Genomic DNA, 21,657 nt, shown 5'->3' on the forward strand with positions numbered 1-21,657 from the left:
TTTTCGCTGGCGTATTTTTACGCAGCCATTTTTAAAAATGGCCACGTAAACAGACGGCCCGTTTTTCTCATTGAAATCAATGGGCAGATGTTCGGAGGAGTTCTGCTTCCGATTTTTCTGCCCGAAATATGGCAGAAAATAAACCGTGTGAACATACCCTTAGTGGAAAGGAACCATGGCTTAAAATGCATCAAAATTTGGCCACAAAAACTGGCATTAACTAAGCTAAACGGGAGGTGGTATAAGGAAGAGAAAAGTGTCTAGCATGTCTAGGTAGATGTGCCAAATTTATCATGCAGCATGCACCTCCGTGATAAATTGGGCCCATTTTCTCACTGCCTAGTCAAAGTTTACACTGTCTAAAATAAAACTTTGGCAGTATTAGTAAATCTGTCGCAGAGTATTTTCAGCCACGTCTTTTCTCACAGTTAAAATGACGGAGATACATAGAAATCTGGGGAGAGCTGTTGTTCGCGCCAAACTTTGATAGAGTATATATGGTAAAGTCTGAGTTATTAGAGTACGCCATTAATATCAAACCTGACACCACTTTTTCTGACCCAAATTTTCTGTAAAAAAGCAGCGTGGTGAGTAAATCGCACAGTTCCCCATCAGCATGCGCTGTGTTGATGAATACGACACTCTGCATTAATATTCCATATAGGTGTAATGCTTGGTAGTAGGCCAATATTAGGAAATATGTCCCAATTTGTTCTCACGTTGGTTAAAACCAGTTTGTGGTTAGTGTTCTGCCTCCTTCCATTCATTGCAGATTAGTAGGATAATTATTTATTACTTATGTTATATAGCACCAGCATATTCTGTTGTGCTGTATTTTTCTCTTGCTCTAATGGGGCTGACAGCCTAAGCTCCTATAGACTCACGTACTGTAGCCAGCTTTAACAGAAGCCAATTAACTAAAACATGTTTTATAGATGATTATTTCTAATTTATGTAAGTCTTTAATACTGGTTTTGACAGCATAGACAAACCGCTGTAAAATTCCACACGGTCAGTAATACCCTTGAACCAATACAAGTTCTAATAAGTTAAGCTACTTGTATATAACACTTCTTGTCGAACTCCAATATGTTTTACAAATGCAAAAAAGTACAGTATATATTGTACCAAGATGATTGGTACTGCACAACATTTATTAGTCATATCCATAAATGTGAATGGAGGCTAGTCTTCTTTAACCCCTTCCCGACCACCCCACGTAGATTAATGGGCTGCAGCACTGGTCCTTGTGCCTACAGCCCGTCAGTCTACATGTGCTCCTAACAGAGCACAGAGGAGCTCCCCGCAGCCCGGCATCTCCCAGTACAGGCTGCTACTAGCAGCCTTAGTACTGGGGGACAACATCAGGTCGGATCACAGAAGTGATCCCTCGCCGATTAACCCCTTAAATGCGGCGGTCAATCGCGACCGCCGCATTTAATGAAACTGTTATTAGGAATCGGTTTACATCGATACATCAGTGCTTTATGACATGTTCATTATTAAAAACTTCAAGTTCCCAATCTTTCTCAGGCGAACTGTTTGATCCAGAGAAAGACTATTCAAAACCACTGAGCAATTGAATCCATAGGCACAAAACGATCGAAGATTTTATCATTGATGTCTTCGGCTTGGTTCACATCTGCATTCAGTGTTTCCATTGTTATGATTAGTCAGAGGAGCAGAGCAACGAAAATGCTGGAAGCAATGGATCCGTTGTATGATGAACAGCAACGGCACCCGAAGAAACCCATTGACTCTAATAGGTTCTGCGGGTTTGCCATTATGGTGTCTGTCGTTACATGCTGCACTATTTTGTCCGGAATTTTTTTACCATATTCTGACGCAGATGTAAACAATCTGCGCTAAGTTTTCTATGTTCCATCATAGGAACGGAAGAACGAAAAAAGTTCTGAAGCCATTGCATGAAGGATACTATCAGCGCCCAATGGAGGCCATTGACTTTAATGGGTGCTGTCGAGTTTCCGTGAGGGTGTCCAGTCCATTTTACTAGAAGAAATAGTGCTCCACGCTATGCTATTTCTTCTGCCATTTTTCACCGGATTTGCGACGAAGGCCCCTAACGTAGCAGATGTGATCTCCGACCCAGATATAAACAGAGCCTCATTCAGACGTCCGTTGTAAAACGCTTCTTTGTTTTATCAGGGGGATAAACTGACGAATTTACATCAGAGTTAAATCAGGATTGTGTCAAAACGTGTTCTGTTTGTCAGTTTTTTTACATTCGCATGGCATCAGTTGTCATCAGTTTTCCATGTACGACAAAAAAACTGATGCTGCTCTGGCAGTACTTTCTGCTTACTTTTCAGCATTGGCTGGCAACCCATCAGTAAAAACATGAACTGCACTCGGATGGTATCCATGTACTGTCCATTTTTTTCCACTGACGCATTGACTTGAATGGGCGAGTCTAGTGCGAGAATCGTCCCAAAGTAGTGCACATTTCGGTTTTCTCTGCCGGGATCTAACGGACATGTGAATTGGCCTATTGACTTTAATCTGTAAAACTGTTCAATCAGTGTGCTGTCTGTCCTACACTCGGAGAGCACGTGGACATGAACAACGCTTGTCTGAATAGGCCCTAAGGCTGTTTTTGCAAATTTGTTTCATTTTTAATTTTCAATAAAAAGAAATAGTTGTGAAGGTGTACACGGCCTTTAAAGGGTTATTCCCATCTTCATAAATCTAGCTATTAAGCTCACCCTTCTAAAGTTATTACTTTTTGTAAATACCTTGTTTTATCCCACTGATGTAGTTTTCTTGATATTCCTTCTTCGTGCCGCTGTCGGTCCCTCTTTGTTTGTAGCTCGTTGTCGAGGGATCCGGCCACCACTATTTACCTTTAGCGGTGGCCGCGCTTGCGCAATGATATACTCTCCTTCCTTAGGAGAGGATGTCCTTTCTCTCGTGAACGCGCATATCGGCGCATGCGCATTAGATGCCGGCCCGGCCACCGTTCGTGGGGATACATCAGCCGTCGGCTCCAGGTACTGCGTGTTAGACATGCAACTGTATATGATGATAAAACATGTTATGCTTAGATACAGTGGACAGTTTGAAAATCATCTACTGTTCCACAAGGAGGGGAAGTGGGTTACATAGAAGGGTAGCGGGGTGTTGCAGCGAGTAGTGGGTGCATTGAAATTCACGGTGTGATTGTCTCAACCAGGCTTACCATGCCTGGTTGAGACGATCGTTCTGCCGATGCTGCTAGAAGTACATGAGCTAGCAACGTCGGGTGCACGCACAGTGCAGAGCAGCTTGATTGACATCGAGCCGCTCACACCCCTTTTTATAAAACAACCAGAACTAGGAAGTTATCAAGTTTAAAACAAAAGGTAGTTATGGAATGAATTTTTTAACAACAATTGATTTATCATTTCATTTCTGATTTAGAATTCATTCAAAAAAAATTTGACACAATTTGGGAATAACCCTTTAAGACTCCAACAACAATATGCTTAATTCTTCACCTATGCTATACCTATTAGGCAACAGTGTATATGGTAAAGGGCTGGACTCTGTCACCCTAAAAAGATACTGATTTTCATTAGCAACTTTTATTTTTCCAGTTATTTCAGGTATTGGTATAATGTGCAAAGATCTACATGGATGAAATTTGTGAAACGCTATCTTATAAAAGAGGCTCCTGTAATTGTATTATATCCATGATCACTTCTAATCTATCTTGAGTGGAAGCTTCTAAAGTAGAGAATTCCATTCAGATCCTCGCTTCTTTAAACACTTGACAAATTCATTTCGAAAGGGACATCAGGGTCCCAGTTGAGTTTGTCAGGTTGATTTAAAACCATTTTGTTCATAAAATACTCCTATAATTCTGCCTTGCCATAACAAGCCTTCTCAGCATCATTAAATTTTGAAATACTTGAACTGTTTTAAATATTTATGAGTCTTTTAAAATACTGGAGAGGAAAAATTCATCAAGATAAAGCAGCGTTTTTCACTCTAATTATACCAGATATATGTAACTCTCCGAATAATGACATTTATCTGACGCTTGGGAGTTTAGGGGAATGCATTGTACTCTTCACTGCAGTTCATTGGATATGTGAATGTATTTCATTTGCTCTGCATGTAGCAAGAATTAGAATTTCATTGAAGCTCAAATGGAAATTATATACTGGAAAAATGTGTTTTTAGGCAAATATTGGTGTATGACATTAATATGTAACATGTGGCTCTAAATCTACTGATCTGTATAATTCTAAAGGTAATTTAAACAATATGGCTTAAAACATACACATAGTGAGCGTAGAAATTCATGGTGGACTGTATATGGTCCCTGTGTGTTTTTTGCGGCCAAAGGAAAGAGGGGTAGTCATAAAGCAAGGTGTTTATTCCATATTGTCTTTTAGTGTCATAATGTAAATTAATCAGACTGAGGTGTGTAAATATATACAGTACTGTGCAAACGTTTTAGGCTGTAGTGGAAAAATGCTGCACAGTAAGAATGCTTTAAAAAATAGAAGTGTTAATAGTTTTTGTTTTTTTCACTTAACAAGTTACAAAGTAAACGAACAGAAGAAAAATCTAAATCAAATCAATATTTGGTGTGACCACCCTTTGCCTTCAAAACCGCATCAATTCTTCTAGGTACACTTGCACTCAGTTTTCGGAGGAACTCGGCAGGCATGTTGTTCCAAATATCTTGGAGAACTAACCACAGATATTATGTGGATGTAGGCTTTATCAAATCTTCCCATTTCGAAGGGAAGTAAGCATGATGTGTCTTTGATCTGCTGCACTAAGTTTCCTTGGCTGACCACTGCACCTACGGTCCTCAAGTTTCTTTGTACTTCTTCTAAAGGGCTTGAACAGCACATCTTGAAACCCCAGTCTGCTTTGAAAAAGAGCAATGAGCCCTGGAAGTGATGATATGGCCCCCACAGAGCCCTGATCTCAACATCATCGAGTCTGTCTGGGCTTAGATGAAGAGACAGAAGGATTTGAGGAAGCCTACATCCACAGAAGATCTGTGGTTAGTTCTCTGAGATGTTTGGAACAACCTCCCGCACGAGTTCTTTCATAAACTGTGTGCAAGTGTACCTAGAAGAATTTATGCTGTTTTGAAGGGAAAGGGTGGTCACACCAAATATTGATTTGATTTACAGTTTTCTTCTGTTCATTTACTTTGCATTTTGTTAGTTGATAATAAAAAACTATTAACACTTCTCTTTTTGAAAGCATTCTTACATTGTAGCATTTTTCTACAACTGTCTATAACTTTTGCACTGTAATGTATATTGAAGTATGTTGTATATATTGAATCCACATCGTAAAGAGTTCATTAGTTAGAGAAACAGTTGGCATTCCAAAAGTTTAGAGGAATGATAAGAAATAGGATGCTGGGAATTTGTCAAAAGTTGGCCTAAGTCTGGCATCAGACAACCCCCCTCAGTATGGGATATCCGAGAAGTTCCGTCCAGCCAGATATTTCGCAGCGGGCACAGAACAGGAAATGTAGTATTACATGGCTGGCATACAGATGATTGGCTGTCCATATAATACACAGACTGCTAAACTCCGCCAAACCAAGCGCCATTGCTTGTTAGCGGCTCCGTTCTAGCTGATGAAGGGGGTCTTCTTTCTGTAATGTTACATAAATAATTTTGTTAAGAAGTATTTCATAGCTGCTGTGTATAGATTATTATATATTTTTATTATAACATTTTTTTATTTTTTTTTACACAATAATAATTCTTCGGGTAGAGAAAGGCCAGATGCAAAAAGCAAAAAGTATTAAATCAAAATAAATGCAATTATTATATTAACTGACATGTATTTGCACACACAAATACATACATATTCAGTCTGCGTTTGTGTTAGTGTATATTTAATAAGAGCACCCCTCCCCCATTTATACATATAATGTACGTGTGAGTATGAGCTGCAGGCAGCAGACGGGAAATCCGCTCTTTCATCAGCCTGTTTGGAAATTTGAATATGAAAAGCACATTGCAGTCAGAGTGTCACCTTAATGGCATTTGGCAGTCATTTGATTTATTAGGTTTTAGAGTAATAAAATAATAAAAAAAGAAAACCTTTTAAATATTTCATCAAACTATGCTAATCGCGGTAATATTGCCAGCTGAAGGCTTGTACCTGTATGCATAACGACAGAAAAATGTGGTTGCCCTAGTAAAATTTCCATGAACCTAGTGAATAATGAAAGAACCTTATTGAAATATTCAGATTTGGGGGGTTTGGGTAACGTGTGTTAGGGTACAAGATGAAAGGAAATGTCTCATTTATAGCAGAGGAGAAGTCTGCACACATCAAATATTCAGTCAGCTTGACAGCTGTGAAAATTGTCGTTTTAAATGGGTACTCAGTCTTAGTCCATATAATAAAACCATTTCCAAATAAATATTCTCAAAGCCGCCTTCTATTGTAATAGTCGAAATCTGCAAACTGTCACAAGCGGGATTGTATATGAGCCAAACAAGTTTGATGGGGAGCTGTTCATTTTTAGTAAATATCAATTCACTTTTAATTAAATTTCCGATGTTGATTTTTACTTTTGCTGTAATATATTCGCGTAAGTTAGGGATGTTTACAAAGTAGTAAGGCAAGTACATCTTACTATAAAGGACAGAAAAATATTTTGGTTATGTTTACGAATGGGCTGCATGATATTGATATACAGGTTTCTTTTTTGTCCCCTCCAGTAACAGTTCTGATTATTAGCCTGGCCAAAGATGTGCTGTAGTTTGGAAAGGGTGCTTTCATACAGCATATCTTTTATATACTGTACGTGTGTGTGTGTGTGTGTGTGTGTGTGTGTGTGTGTGTGTCTGCGTGTATGTGTGTGTGTATATATATGTGTATATGTAATATTCGGATGTAGCCATCTTTATCTTGACTCTGATCGCTTGCTGCAGCGTGATATCACCGACAAAAGCCAGTGGAAAGTCACTGAAAAAGTCAAGATAAAAGATCTTGCCACTTTAGTTAATGCATTAAAAGTCAAGATAAAGACGGCTACATGTGTGTTTGTGTGTGTTTGTGTGTGTGTGTGTGTGTGTGTGTGTGTATATGTATACAACAGGGGGATTGTAAAGGGAAGTGTCTCATATATATATATATATATATATATATATATATATATATATATACTACCGTTCAAAAGTTTAGGGTCACTTAGAAATTTCCTTATTTTTGAAAGAAAAGCACAGTTTTTTTCAATAAAGATAACATTAAATTAATCAAAAATACACTCTATACATTGTTAATGTGCTAAATGACTATTCTAGCTGCAAACGTCTGGTTTTTAATGCAATATCTACATAGGTGTATAGAGGCCCATTTCCAGCAACCATCACTCCAGTGTTCTAATGGTACATTGTGTTTGCTAACTGTGTTAGAAGGCTAATGGATGAATAGAAAACACTTGAAAACCCTTGTGCAATTAGGTTAGCACCACTGTAAACCGTTTCGCTGTTTAGAGGAGCTATAAAACTGACCTTCATTTGAGCTAGTTGAGAATCTGGAGCATTAAATTTGTGGGCTCGATTAAACTCTCCAAATGGCTAGAAAAAGAGAGCTTTCATGTGAAACTCGACAGTCTATTCTTGTTCTTAGAAATTAAGGCTATTCCATGCGAGAAATTGCCAAGAAACTGAAGATTTCCTACAACGGTGTGTACTACTCCCTTCAGAGGACAGCACAAACAGGCTCTAACCAGAGTAGAAAGAGAAGTGGGAGGCCCCGCTGCACAACTGAGCAACAAGACAAGTACATTAGAGTCTCTAGTTTGAGAAATAGACGCCTCACAGGTCCTCAACTGGCAGCTTCATTAAATAGTACCCGCAAAACGCCAGTGTCAACGTCTACAGTGAAGAGGTGACTCTGGGATGCTGGCCTTCAGGGCAGAGTGGCAAAGAAAAAGCCATATCTGAGACTGGCTAATAAAAGGAAAAGATTAATATGGGCAAAAGCACACAGACATTGGGCAGAGGAAGATTGGAAAAAAGTGTTATGGACAGACGAATCGAAGTTTGAGGTGTTTGGATCACACAGAAGAACATTTATGAGACGCAGAACAACTGAAAAGATGCTGGAAGAGTGCCTAACACCATCTGTCAAGCATGGTGGAGGTAATGTGATGGTCTGGTGTTGATTTGGTGCTGGTAAAGTGGGAGATTTGTACAAGGTAAAAAGGATTTTGAATAAGGAAGGCTATCACTCCATTTTGCAACGCCATGCCATACCCTGTGGACAGCGCTTGATTGGAGCCAATTTCATCCTACAACAGGACAATGACCCAAAGCACACCTCCAAATTATGCAAGAACTATTTAGGGAAAAAGCAGGCAGCTGGTATTCTATCTGTAATGGTGTGGCCAGCGCAGTCACCAGATCTCAACCCCATAGAGCTGTTGTGGGAGCAGCTTGACCGTATGGTATGCAAGAAGTGCCCATCAAGCCAATCCAACTTGTGGGAGGGGCTTCTGGAAGCATGGGGTGAAATTTCTCCCGATTTAGCTCTGCAAATTAACAGCTAGAATGCCAAAGGTCTGCAATGCTGTAATTGCTGCAAATGGAGCATTCTTTGACGAAAGCAAAGTTTGAAGGAGAAAATAATTATTTCAAATAAAAATCATTATTTCTAACCTTGTCAATGTCTTGACTATATTTTCTAGTCATTTTGCAACTCATTTGATAAATATAGGTGTGAGTTTTCATGGAAAACACAAAATTGTCTGGGTGACCCCAAACTTTTGAACGGTAGTGTATGTGTGTGTGTATGTATATATATATGTGTATATATGTATATATATATATATATATATATATATATATATATATATATATAAAAACAAAGCAGAAGCAGCACCATTTTCTTTAGTATCGGGTGCACAGGTTCTTGTTCAGACACACGACCAGTGTCACAAATAGCCAGCAACAAATCCAAAAGACAAGACAGCACTCCAAGTTCAGTGATAGATAGGGTCACTTTAATCACCCCTTGCGACGTTTCAGCCCTACTCAATTTGGCCTTTCTCAAGCCTATATATATATATATATATATATATATATATATATATAGATAGCAGACAAAGAAATGGCGACAGCACACTGCGAACACCGAACACTAATGCCACCTAAGCCACTAAATATAAATACATATGCATTACTGCCAAATCTACTTGGAGATTTAGTAGTAATGCATATTTATTTATATTTAGTGGTTTAGGTGGCATTAGTGTCGCAGTGTGCTGTCGCCATTTCTTTTTCTGCTGTATATTTGCAGTCACAGGTGTTCCTGCACCTGCATACACGTTTTGTTGGAATGTGCTGTTCAAACTTTTGTTGTGTTTATGTGAGATATATATATATATATATATATATATATATATATATATATATATATATATATATATATATATCTTTACAAGTTTGGATGCATTCTTCCATTTCCCAAAAAGTATGGACCCTTAACATGATGCCCATGGCCTGCTATGAGCCCATATTGTACCTCATTGTGCCTTCAGAGTACAGAGGTACTCTTTGAGGATTACAGAGGTATGCATTTTGAGGAGACTACGGTGTCTCACAGAGGCAATATGAAGCGGTACACCCATTATGTCCAGGATCTTGATCTAGAACACTGTGTGAAGCAATACAGGGTTCATGCACACGGCTTTACTGTTTGCATAAGCTCTAAGTTAAATTTAGACTATGGACAAAAGCTGAAACTTCATGCCGGTTATAGGTGCTAAATTCCTCTGTGAGGACATAAGCTTGTCAGGGTTTGGGCAAAAGTAGCACCCTTGACATATGTATGGCATTGTTCCTCAGTAAATAATAAAGGGGTCACAATAGGCCATCAATAATAAGGTCCTGGAAAGCTCCTTTAAAGGGTAATTCCCATCTGAGAAATTTGTAGTATATATGTGGGATATGCTATAAATCTCTAATAGATGCGCAGCTCTGGGGCCTACAGCTATCTCCAGAATGGAGGTCGCCCCCGCATCCAGGCGGAGAGTTGATGGAGGTGTGGCAACGCATATGTGTGGCTCTTTCCATTGATGCCTTTGGGTGTTACGGAAATAGCAGAGCAAACGGGTTCGGCTTTTTTCCGTAATTCCCAAAGTAATTAATGGAAAGAGATGCTCACATGCGTGGCCACCTCTCCACGGATTCTCTGACTGGGAGCAGCGGACTGCGATTGCCTCACCATGTGGAACGGGGGTCGGGTGGCCACCATTCTGGAGATAGGTACTATCCTGGTGATATACCATACATTTATAAGATGAGAATATACCTGTAACCTGTGCAAAAAAAAGTGTAGTATGAGTAGTTCCTGCTCCTATCTGATATATGAAGGGGTAGATTGACAATATGTCATTCAGTGAGTGTAGTATGGCATTCATGAGAACCCTGTTTTACCCTCTAAAAGTCGACCCTACACTTGATATTTAAGTATTATACTTGTTGCCTCTACTTTTCTTTGCTTTTTTCCCAAAGCTTGTGAAATTCCACTTCATTTAGCTTCATTTCTATATGTTCTCCATTGAAGAATTTATTTCAGTAGTATTCTGCTTCGTGCTCGAGATCCTCAGTTCTTAGAAAAGTTCTTGGCAGCGCTGTGATCATTACACACCAGGAAAGGCTCCTATGTTTTAAACTAGAAACCCACAAAAAAGAATCTTTGACAACGTATCCATTTGCTCTGTAATTATTCTAGCTTCTTGTGTAATATGATATCCGCTGCAAATAAATGATCATACGCTCGGATTCAGCCATACCATCTCCATATTTCCTCAGGACAGCACTGGAAAGGGGCGGCAAGTTCCATCCACATTTTATCCCTCTGCTGAATGTAATTCTTCTAAAACATTCATGAAGTTCCCCAGAAATTCTATATACTGTATTATATACTATTTTAAGGCAATATTCAGACTCCAGATTTTCTTCCGCATTAAAAGTGACCAACAGTTAACAAGTAGATTGATCAAGGACAATGAATTGGACCATCAATTAAAACAATTTGGATGTTGGAAGGAAATCAACGACTTCCATAAATCAGATCTTTTCCATTTCACAAGCTCTTTCTTGCCAGATTGTGTGCACTTAAAGTCATCTGTCAGTCTCTGCATTGTTCTCACGCAGAGGGTAGCTGGGGAATTATGTGTCCCAGGTGCTACATGGGGGTCCACCAAACTTCTATGCCTTGCCCAGGGTTTTTAGATACTAGGGCAGTGACCCAAATCTTTGCCCCGGTGAAGAAAAGCCTATCTACACTCTGTCTTATGTAAAGTCTTATAAAAGTCTATGCATCCATTTCTATCTTATATTGTTTTTATTATGGTAACAGATGTTGGCTGACCTCAACATTACCGCCGGAAGGTTGGCAAACATTTTCTATGACCCTGAATGATCTAAAGCTACATAGTTATGGAGAGATACATGCCACTATTCAGTCTCTCCTACCATTCTGCCTGGGTGTCCATCTTTACTGTAGTTCTAATATAAATAAATAAAATGGAAAGTGCTCCATAGTGCAATATGTATTAAGCAACGGATAGAAATAGTTCTCTAATTGGACGTGGCCGCGCTCGCCAAAAAGAGTTGTGCAACGAACAGGCACAACTCTGGGAAGCATGTGTAGGTGTAACGCCGTTCCTACGATTAGCGTGGTTGCTGCTCCACTTGAAGACCTCTTGTTTGAGACCAGTATAATAATTCCAAGATAAAAAGGGGGGGGCAGGATCAAGCGGGTCCCACTAGTGGGTTTACAAAGAGCGAAGGGGCATGCGATCACAAAATCATAGGGCTAAATCTGTTAGATTAAATACATAAACAACTAGACCTGAAAGTAATGAGACACTGATCATATGTAAAAGCAGATGTTATTTGTAGTAAAAGAAATACTTTGTTCTTTCATGTTCAAACATACAATATAGCTGAATGTATTATATATATTTTTTTCTCTATTTCCTTTTTTTCTATTATTAGTTTTCAGAGCGAATCGGCATTCAAATCATATGCTTGAGTCTGGTTGCTGATTCGGAAGCCGTACAAAATAACAACATAAAAAGATTATTTGTGGAATATAGATTGTGCAACCTGCCAGCTGAAGAGACCCCAGTTTCCCTCCCGAAACCCACCAATGGGAAACAGATCCACTACAATTACACCAGCGGTAATATATCCTGGATCCACTTGAAGCAGATTGTGTTGCCTTTGCTGTGACCTGCTATGCCATATATTAAATTATTTTAATATGGAATAAGGATAAAAATATATATAAGCAGCTTTCTCTTGTTAAGTATAATATCGCATTTTCTTACTTAGTAGATTGTTAACTGTAAGCAGTGATCATGGTGATTTTGTTTTAGAAAAAGTTTCTTGAATTTGTTCCACTTTTAAAGAGGACTGAGTCAGTTCTCCTATATCAAAAAAGAAAAAAAAATACTCCATAGAGTAATACAGCTCCCACTGAGAATATCATGCCACGAGGTGCCCTCACTTGGACAGTTGTGCACCCTTGTCATTCGGGGCTGTCCTTACGCAGTCTGACACTGTAAGCAATGACTGGACAGTGTTGGAGGGTATAGGGACAGGGCACATTAACAAGGGAAATGGTAACACCCAGTTGTCTATTTCTTTATACATTTCCAGATAAACTAACAAAGGAACGGCACAACACAGAGATCTAAGAAAAGATGCTCCAGAGTTGTAGTTTCACGAGGAATACAAGTATTTACTGAAACAGACATGTCAGGAGAGCTGACGGGTCTTCTTTAATAAATCATTAATGCATCTCATCAAAGGATGATGTTGGAGCTGTGACTTTTAAGGCTTGCTTTCCTTGTGTGTAAGCCTGTTTGTTTTAAACCCCTACAGTGATTCATCTGGATAAGTCAAGCCATCAGTCAAATCGAGACTCAATAAGATCTGTACTACAGGATCCTAACTCCAGCAATGCCAGGTAGCAAATCGGGTTTTTTACTGTATCCTGTTACTTGTGTACCTCTAGTTATACGGTGCTCTCCGCTTCCATCATGAGGTTGGGCAGGGAGAGTGGGCAGTTCTGTATCTGTACCAAGCTGGAAGCTTCTACAGATCAAGTACACATACACATTTTGTAACTATACTATGTGTGCAGGGAGCACTATTGCATTATTAGCCCTATCACATCGCAGATCTGTAGATCTTTGTTGGGAAAGGGTCTTTAAATATGGTTCCCGCTCAAAAGCAGAGCGGGCGCCATAGCCGCCGGGTCTCTGCTGTGTTGTACAGCACGGACCCAGCGGCAATGCATGCGATCAGGAAAATTTCTGATCACAAGCATCTAACCGCTCAGATGCCTGTGTCAGATGTGACCACCGGCATCTGTGGGGTTTTTACTGCCCCTTTTGCTTCGGGGCCGATCACCGGCTACAGCATGGCGAGATCGCGGGAGCTGGTGTACTCCTATAGCAGCTGGGAGCCTTGTGAACGCTCCCAGTCCTGCTATAGGAAGATTGCTTTTGAGACCTGCCTGTGGCAGGTCTCAATAGCAATGCAATGATTTTGCCATAGACTGCAATATTGTGATATTGCTGTCTATGGCATAAGCGATCTAATGATCGCAGGTTCCAGCCCCTTGGGGGGGGCTAAATAAAAGAAAAAAAAGAATGTAAGAAAAGTTTTTTAAGAAAATATATTAAAATTCAAATCACCCTCCTTTCCCTAGATCACATATAAAAATAAATAAACAATAATAAACATAAACATATTAGGTATCCCCGCATCCAAAAATGCCCGAACTATAAAAATATTTATCCAATACTGTAAACGTCGTAGCAGGAACAAAAGTCAAAATGGCCGAATCGCAGTTTTTTTGCCACTTCAGCCCCCCCCAAAAAAATTAATAAAGAGTGATCGAAATGCCCGTCATTCCCCAAAATAGTATTAATAAAAACTAAATCTTGCCACGTACAAAAAGACGCCTTACACAGCTCTGTACACAGAAATATAAAAAAGTTACAGTGGTCACAATACGGGGATGTAAGAAAATTTTCGTTACTTTCAAACGTTTAAATTTTTTTAAAGGTACTAAAACATACCAAATTTATGTCGTTTTTGTTATCACCGTCATCGTACTGGCCCGCAGAATAAAGATAACGTGTCATTTGCACCGTACATTGAATACCGTAAAAAAGAAACCCATAAGAAAATGGCGCAACTGCTGTTTTTTTCCAATTTCACCCCGTTCTAAATTTTTTACCAGCACATCACACATAATATTAAATAGTACCATTAGAAAGTACAACACGTCCCGTAAAAATTATGCGCTCATATGGCTGTGTCAATGAAAAAATAAGAGTTATGACTTTTTGAAGGCGAGGAGGGAAAAACAAAAGCATAAAAACAAAATTTAATTTGGTCCTGAAAGGGTTAAAGGAACTGATGCATGGTGATATGCCAAGTGCAGGGACTATGGGGGGGTTCATGGCACGAAGTTTCTCTCTTTTTTTTTTTCCTTTGAATTCCTGTGTCATGCACCGCCCCCTCAAAAACAACACTCGCAATAATAAAGAGTCATCATCTTTGACCAGAGTGTAAATATACCACGGGAATGCTCATATTTCTCACTACTAAAGATGTAATTTTAGCTCTCATTTCTGTATGTTAATACTTAAAGCGGTTGTACCAGAATCGACAATTACCAGCAGTGGGACCCCCAGCGATCAGACGATTACTACCTATCCTGTAAATAAGTTATAACTGTTGATTTTGGTACAACCCCTTTAATAGCAGTGAGATTGTGTAGAATTTTTTTATATATTTTAGTTTAATCATATTGTCTAAAAATGTCACTACTATACTTGGAACCAGACTTAAATAAAATGTACATCGTAGGTCTTTGAATCTCTCTTTACTATTTCCGATCCCTTCTACTATTCACCAGTAAGTGAAATCTAAACAGCACAAATCTAATAGCTATAAAAATCCACCATGAGTAGTCACCTGCATTAGGAATTTAGTTATAATTTATGGTTAACAGTAGTTATCCTCCCGTCGTTGTTTGTTGATCGCTGTAGAAAATCACTGGCCTCAGCGGTCCTGCCATATACCCACTTAGGCCAGTGATTAGCTGCAGCGATCACGTGGGTATATGGGCACGTCATCGTTGCAGCCATGTTAACAAATGTCAGCGGGAGGAAAAGCGCTGGAACCCCAGGGAATTTGTCGGATGAAAAATGCTTCTTTTATTGCATTAACACCCCTTCCCCCCTTGGCCACTATTTTATTAACTCAAGATTATCCAAATAAAGTACATGGGGAGAAATAATGCAAACAATCAATAAAGAATGTTCATTAACGATGTGTCAATGGGTTGATGTTTCATTGATTTGTTTGGAGAATTTACTCACCAAGATAAATTAAAACGTAAAACTTTATTAGTCGTCATTAAAACCTAGCAATTGTATTCCCCTAATCATAGAGATACAGGAAAGAAAGGCACTGTCAGACTGATTGCGCCGCAGAGTTTAGTCAAAGAGTGGATAGAACATAGAGATCGCCTGAACGGACTCTAAAAGGGTTCTAGTCTTGGTGCACTACAATGGCTAATAGGCTACTGTTCTTCCGTCACTAACAAAAAATGCAAAAATTAATTGCCTACATAGCTATTCTAACATGAATAAATGGGTTGACGAAGGGTATGTCCATATCTGCATTAGAGACTGGGGTTGACGAAGGGTATGTCCATATCTGCATTAGAGACTGCCTTAGGAGCCTCCATTGAAGATCCAGCCTAAGGCCCCATGCACACGACAGTAGTTTTCATCCGTAATTACGGATCCATAGTTACGGATGAAATTTCGGACCCATTAATTTCTATTGGTCACGGACACCTTTCGTATATTTATGGATGTGTGTCCGTGCCATAGAAATGATCCGCAAAATATGGAGTATGTCCTATGCTTCTCCATAATTGCTGATCCGTATTTGCGGACAGTAAAATCCCTTATGGTCATGTGCATGAGGCCTAAAATGGCGGAAAAAAATAAAATGACGGAAACCCGATGGAACCCATTCAAGTCCATGGGTTTAGTCAGGCGATGCTGGTGTCATCATGCGATGGATCCGGTTTGTTTTTTCCAGATTGCCGCTATGAACCCAGCCTTAAGCAAGCTAAGAAAGAACATCAATATCAGCAAAAAAAAAGGTTAAGAAAGAAAGAAAGAAAGAAACAAGAACATAATAACGTGACATTATGTTTCATAGTAACAATTAGAAAAAACCCTAAAGCATGTAGTCAATACATCAAAAGGTAAATGTCTTAATAATATAATGCTATAAAAATAACAGAAATCTCCTCCTAATAATAAGCTGATCACAGGTGTCTTGCTTCTGGAACCCCTAACTATCAGAAGTAATGTTTGGGGGAGCGAACTCAGAAGCAAGTGTTTAATTTCCCTGCAGCGCCACCAGAGGCGAAATGAAGTATTACACGGTTTCCATTGTAATAATTGGGCTTTCTGTTTAATGCATGGAAGTGATGGGTCCTCCAGAGAGAGAGAAAGAGGCGCTATTTGTAGCTACTCTCTGCTCTAAATGATGCATAAATGTCCCGAATGGGGGGGACCATCCTCTATTAACTTAGATTTCCTTAAAGGGAATGTGTCGCTAGAAATATATATATATATTTATTTATTTATTTTTAGTTAAACAATTAGTATTTGAGTGATAACACATTGTTTTAATTTTTTACATTTTTTCACAAGTCAGGAAATATTAAAAATTAGATTCTAATTTATAACATTTCCATGTGCTGGGCACTAGAGGGAGCAGTTCCCAAAATTGCAGCATGGTCACTGTGGTAAAGCAACCTCATTGATTTATGCTGAAAATTTGGGGTGGACACACTCGCTCTAGTGTGCTCACACAATCCCCCCTCCCTTATTCTGGCTAGTGCCAGGAGAAGAAGGGGTTTGAATCTTCAAACCTCCTACACTGTGTGCCACCATTTTCTGAGCGACTGCACAGTGTAGGAGGATTAGATACAGTGCTCAGCAGACAGTATAACACGAACATAATACACACATCACATACACGAACATAAATTACCTGCTCCTGCCACCGCCGCCTCCGCTCCTATTCCTTGCGCCAAAGCTTCCTTGAAAATATGGCCGGAAGCCATGGCCGGAAGTAGCCATCTTACTGTCCGGCAGCAGTTTCCGGTCCACATGAAAATTGCGCCGTTCCCACACAGACGGCGTACGCTTCAGAGAATGGAACGGCTCCCATTCGCATTCTCTATGGGGTTGTATGTACCGTATTCCATCTCTGTATTAATCGACATACAGAGATGAACAAAAAAAATGGCAGCCCCCATAGAGAAGTAAAAGTAAAAACACAGTATAATGTAGAACATGAGAACACAAATAAATAAAATTTATGTTAATATCATATTAAAAGCAATATGATAAAAAAATAACATTTCATGACACCTTCCCTATAAGTGGGTATATAAAAATGGGTTTCTCTAAAATAACAACTCTTAAGTTCCTACAAATAACTGCTCGCAGGCAATTTATATAACGTAATGGAAGTAGACCGCATTGACCGTAACCATTTTTGAGGGAAAACGGGCATCAAATGCACCAGTAGATATTATAATGCATATTCAATACGATATTTTTAATTACGTATATAATAGTTAACCCATTAGAAAATGATCATTCATTTGCAAGTTGAGATTTTACATATTGACCTGGGTAATGCAACTTATGCAACTTCTACTAATAACTAATGATGACTTCTCAATGGTTGTTTCACAGTGAACTATTTATGTAATAATATTGTTTGTTACCCTGAAAGATAAGAAAACTATCTAGATTTAACCAAATGTGACAGAAATTAGAACATTTTCTCAGAGTAGACCATTTGTGTTACTTTACTCAGAAGAAGCCAAGATCCACTTTTAATATAATCAAATGAGGTTTATTCCGAACCTTAAACCAGTTATCTTTACAAGCAGATCATAGTTTGATCTGTGCTGCCAAGAAACATCAAAATCCACCATGTCTTGCGTTCTGATCCCAGAGCCAGCCCAAAATGGAGTTTGACTGTTACACAAACCACAAATTCAAAGCATCTTGTGCATTGCCCTACAATTAAACATTTTAAAGGAGGAATAAAGCTTGGCCACGAAGTCTGGATGTTGAAATACAGCTTAAAGAACACATACATCTTTCTCAGTCTTAAAAGCCCTTCTTAAATTTCATAAGCTACCAAGGGTGTGTGTTTTCCACATTTTACAGAGGAAGCAGCATTTTACTGTGGTTAGTTTTGATCCACAGTCGGGTCACAGAAGGGTTTGTGGGACAGATTTTCTATTAATCACTTTGTCAAAAAAAAAAAAAAACAACAACACTTTTTGTTACCTTTTTTTAGGGGGGGACTGTAATAACTCCTTCATTGAGTAAAATAGTTTATTGTTAGGTAACTATGGAGAATGTTGATCCATTTGATCTGTATGGTTTGGTATCACTGCTATGCAATCATTTAGAGACAGATGTGTGGAGATTATAATACAGTTAATGTATAAGTTCATTTATAGTAGATGACTTGATTGAAAAAAGGCCGTGAACTTTATCAGTAAAAAGTGGCAAGAAAAAGAATGGTGGGATGGACTTTGGTGCCCCAAGCAGACAGATAACTGTAACATTAATGGGAACATCCAAGTTGTGAGTCAATGGTGGAACCTTTAAAGATGACCGTAGATTTTCTACAAACTGCAGGGATTTCTTCAATAAGTGAAAGAATGAGTCTCCATCATATACATTTTATGTGGTTGCATGTAGAGGCTGGAGGCAGCAATGGCGAAGTACCCCTTATAAAGATACAAATATAATGGTGGTTTATCTTGGCTCAAATACCCACAAAATCTCTCTCAGACCGGAGCAGGCAAAACTAAATTGGGTATGATCCAACAAATACCCTAAATGACATATATAAAGTACAGTTAAGTTTACCGCTCACACGGCACTGGTAACAGTCCAATATCATCCAGTATGGACACTCTCTCCCAGAAAATTCCAATGAGGGTGTGGATGGTAATTCTTATCCTTGTAGTTCCACCAAGCTCCTTATCGTCTCTCTCCACATTCAAAGAACTCCTGGTAGGAAAAGGATCTTCTGTCTCTAATAGATGGAAAAAGGAAGACCATAGAGCAACACCCTCTGAAAAAAGATTGCTCCACGCCAAGTTTAATCCATACTCACAGAAGTAACAAGAAATAAAAGCATCAAGGTAAGTAAAAATCTTTACAATTTCTAGGCGGCACGCCAAACACTCTCGCCCTCTCTAGGGCGAGAGTGTTTGGCGTGCTGCCTAGAAATTTTAAAGATTTTTCAGAGGGTGTTGCACTATGTGTCTTCCTTTTTCCATCTATTAGAGACATAAGATCCTTTTCCTACCAGGAGTTCTTTGAATGTGGAGAGAGACGATAAGGAGCTTGGTGGAACTACAAGGATAAGAATTACCATCCACACCCTCATTGGATTGTGGATTGTCCACTACATTTGTCTGGGAGAGAGTGTCCATACTGAATGATATTGGACTGTTACCAGTGCCGTCTGAGCGGTAAACTTAACTGTACTTTATACCCCTTATAAAGAGTCTGTCACCAGATCCTGCACTCAATGAGTGGCCTCCTGAGCTCCCATTCAAAGTAATGCTAAAAAGTGCACCCAGTTTATTGAGCTTTACGCTCGGACGTGATTTTAAATCTAACCTTAAAAGTTCCACATGGTAGGGCTTTTGGTTACAATACGGAACATTCTATTTGAAAGTGCCCGAAATTGAGGGTTTAGGATCGGGGTGATAAGTGGTTCTAGTTTCTTAAGGTGTTTCAAGATGTCGTAAAAAGATTATTCCCAGAATCAACATGTATGGCCTATCTAAAGGACCCACCGGTGGGACCTCTACTGATCACTATAACATCGGTCTGCAGTGAGGCTAACTTTGGATGTATCAGCTGTCGAGCATGCGCATTTGCCGCTCCATTCAAAGTCTGCGAGACTGATGGAGACAGCTATAACTGTTTCAGTCAGTCCCATAGACATAAAATGGAGCGGCAGGGCGCATGCTTGAGTGCGGTTTCATTCAAGCGCCTCCTCACTGCGGAGGGTGCAGTAAGAAGTAACAGGGGCTCAGTATCCCAGCGGTGGGTCCCCCAGCAATTGGACACTTATGACCTATCCTGTGGATAGGTGATAAATGTCAATTCTGGGAATACCCCTTTAAGTTAAAGGGTCTGCTAAAGCAAAAATTAAATGCTGACACCTTGTGTAGTACGTAAGATAATAATTTAATTTAAAAAATGCATTTAAGTGGCTAGAAAAGACCGATTAAATCCAGTAATGTTTGATGTATGTCTGAAGATCTCCTCATTTTAATGTGTCTGGCCCAGTTGTCCGGTCCCTTTCTTATACCATTGCTTTGGATCCAGTTAAATGGTATACTATGGATGTGTCCTGTGTAGTGCATCGATCCTAGATCTTTTTTGAGCCATGAAAATATTCTGGGTTTTGAAAAATTCACAAAGCATTGAGCACCCATATCAAACACTCCTTTTCACCCCTTTGTGAAGTTTTTGTGCTTTTTCATGCCCGCACTACTCACAATCTTACCATCTTCTTTTCTGTTGCCCTCGAATACCTAAAGTTTAGTCCATCAATGAGTCTGAAAACTAGACACATGGCATCACTAATAGCCAAACTCTTATGGGATTCTTTTCTTTTGTACGTCATATATGATCTTTTAGTGGTGAAATTTTTTACTATGTTTAAATGGTCAAATGTTTTGTTTCTAGTGTACTCACTCATTCACTCGCTCGCTCGCTCACTCACTCTATTGACTGGATTGTTGTCAAGTAAAACCGTATCCTAAGACTGCCAAGTTACTTTTAAAATGTTAAACTTCTTGAATGTTTATGCTTATGATTAAAAAAAAATTGTTTTCTATCTGTCAGCGTTAAATTTACGGTGGTTAGTGACCCGCCCGAAGACGAGCAGGACCTGGAGTGTGACGACATAGGCGTTTGTAGCGTCAGCCTGAGAGATATATTACAGACGGGTGAAGACATAATCAACAGAAACCTTGAAAGTAGGTGTCTTCTCCATGTCTCCACCTGAACATCCCAGGCTTAAATCTTGATAATATGTAAAAGTAATCACATTTTAATACAGGCAATATCTCACTGAAGCTAACTAGCTGTAATGCAATAGTAACCAGAGCCGAAGACATGTGGAAGCAATTTGCTTTCTACTCGAAGATAAAAATGCTTTAATGTTTGCCTAAGCCTCTTCCCAACTTTCCCGTCAGTTTAAGTTTAATCTTCTGCTGGCTTCTGAAATAGAGTTTGACAACCTACTGTATTTACACAATTTCAGCATATTTCTTTCCCATCTGTTAATGGAGCTGTATAGCGACAATGTAGTTCAACAGGTTAAACCGAGTTAACAAGCAAATGCTTGTTTGTGAAGGTTAAGTCTGCTTGCTTCTAAACTGCCTGACGGGGAGTGTTCATCATGATCACCTACGGATATTTACTTTAAATTTAGCCAGAAAGCTTCGGCTTCTTAGGTCCTTTCCTGGGAGCTATGTGTC

General features: G+C 39.2%; 1 protein-coding gene across 1 annotated transcript in view; it reads left to right on the forward strand.

Annotated features, from left to right (window-relative positions):
• Positions 1–21,657, forward strand: part of RPGRIP1L (RPGRIP1 like) — a 145,046-nt gene that overhangs the window by 117,138 nt on the left and 6,251 nt on the right. The window contains exons 23-25 of the mRNA XM_075837503.1: positions 12,003–12,189; positions 12,894–12,978; positions 21,020–21,153. Coding sequence (XP_075693618.1) covers positions 12,003–12,189; positions 12,894–12,978; positions 21,020–21,153 — 406 coding nt within the window. The remainder of the gene's footprint in view (positions 1–12,002; positions 12,190–12,893; positions 12,979–21,019; positions 21,154–21,657) is intronic.

The sequence above is a fragment of the Rhinoderma darwinii genome, chromosome 9 (genome assembly GCF_050947455.1).
Source record: "Rhinoderma darwinii isolate aRhiDar2 chromosome 9, aRhiDar2.hap1, whole genome shotgun sequence".
NCBI lineage: Eukaryota > Metazoa > Chordata > Amphibia > Anura > Rhinodermatidae > Rhinoderma > Rhinoderma darwinii.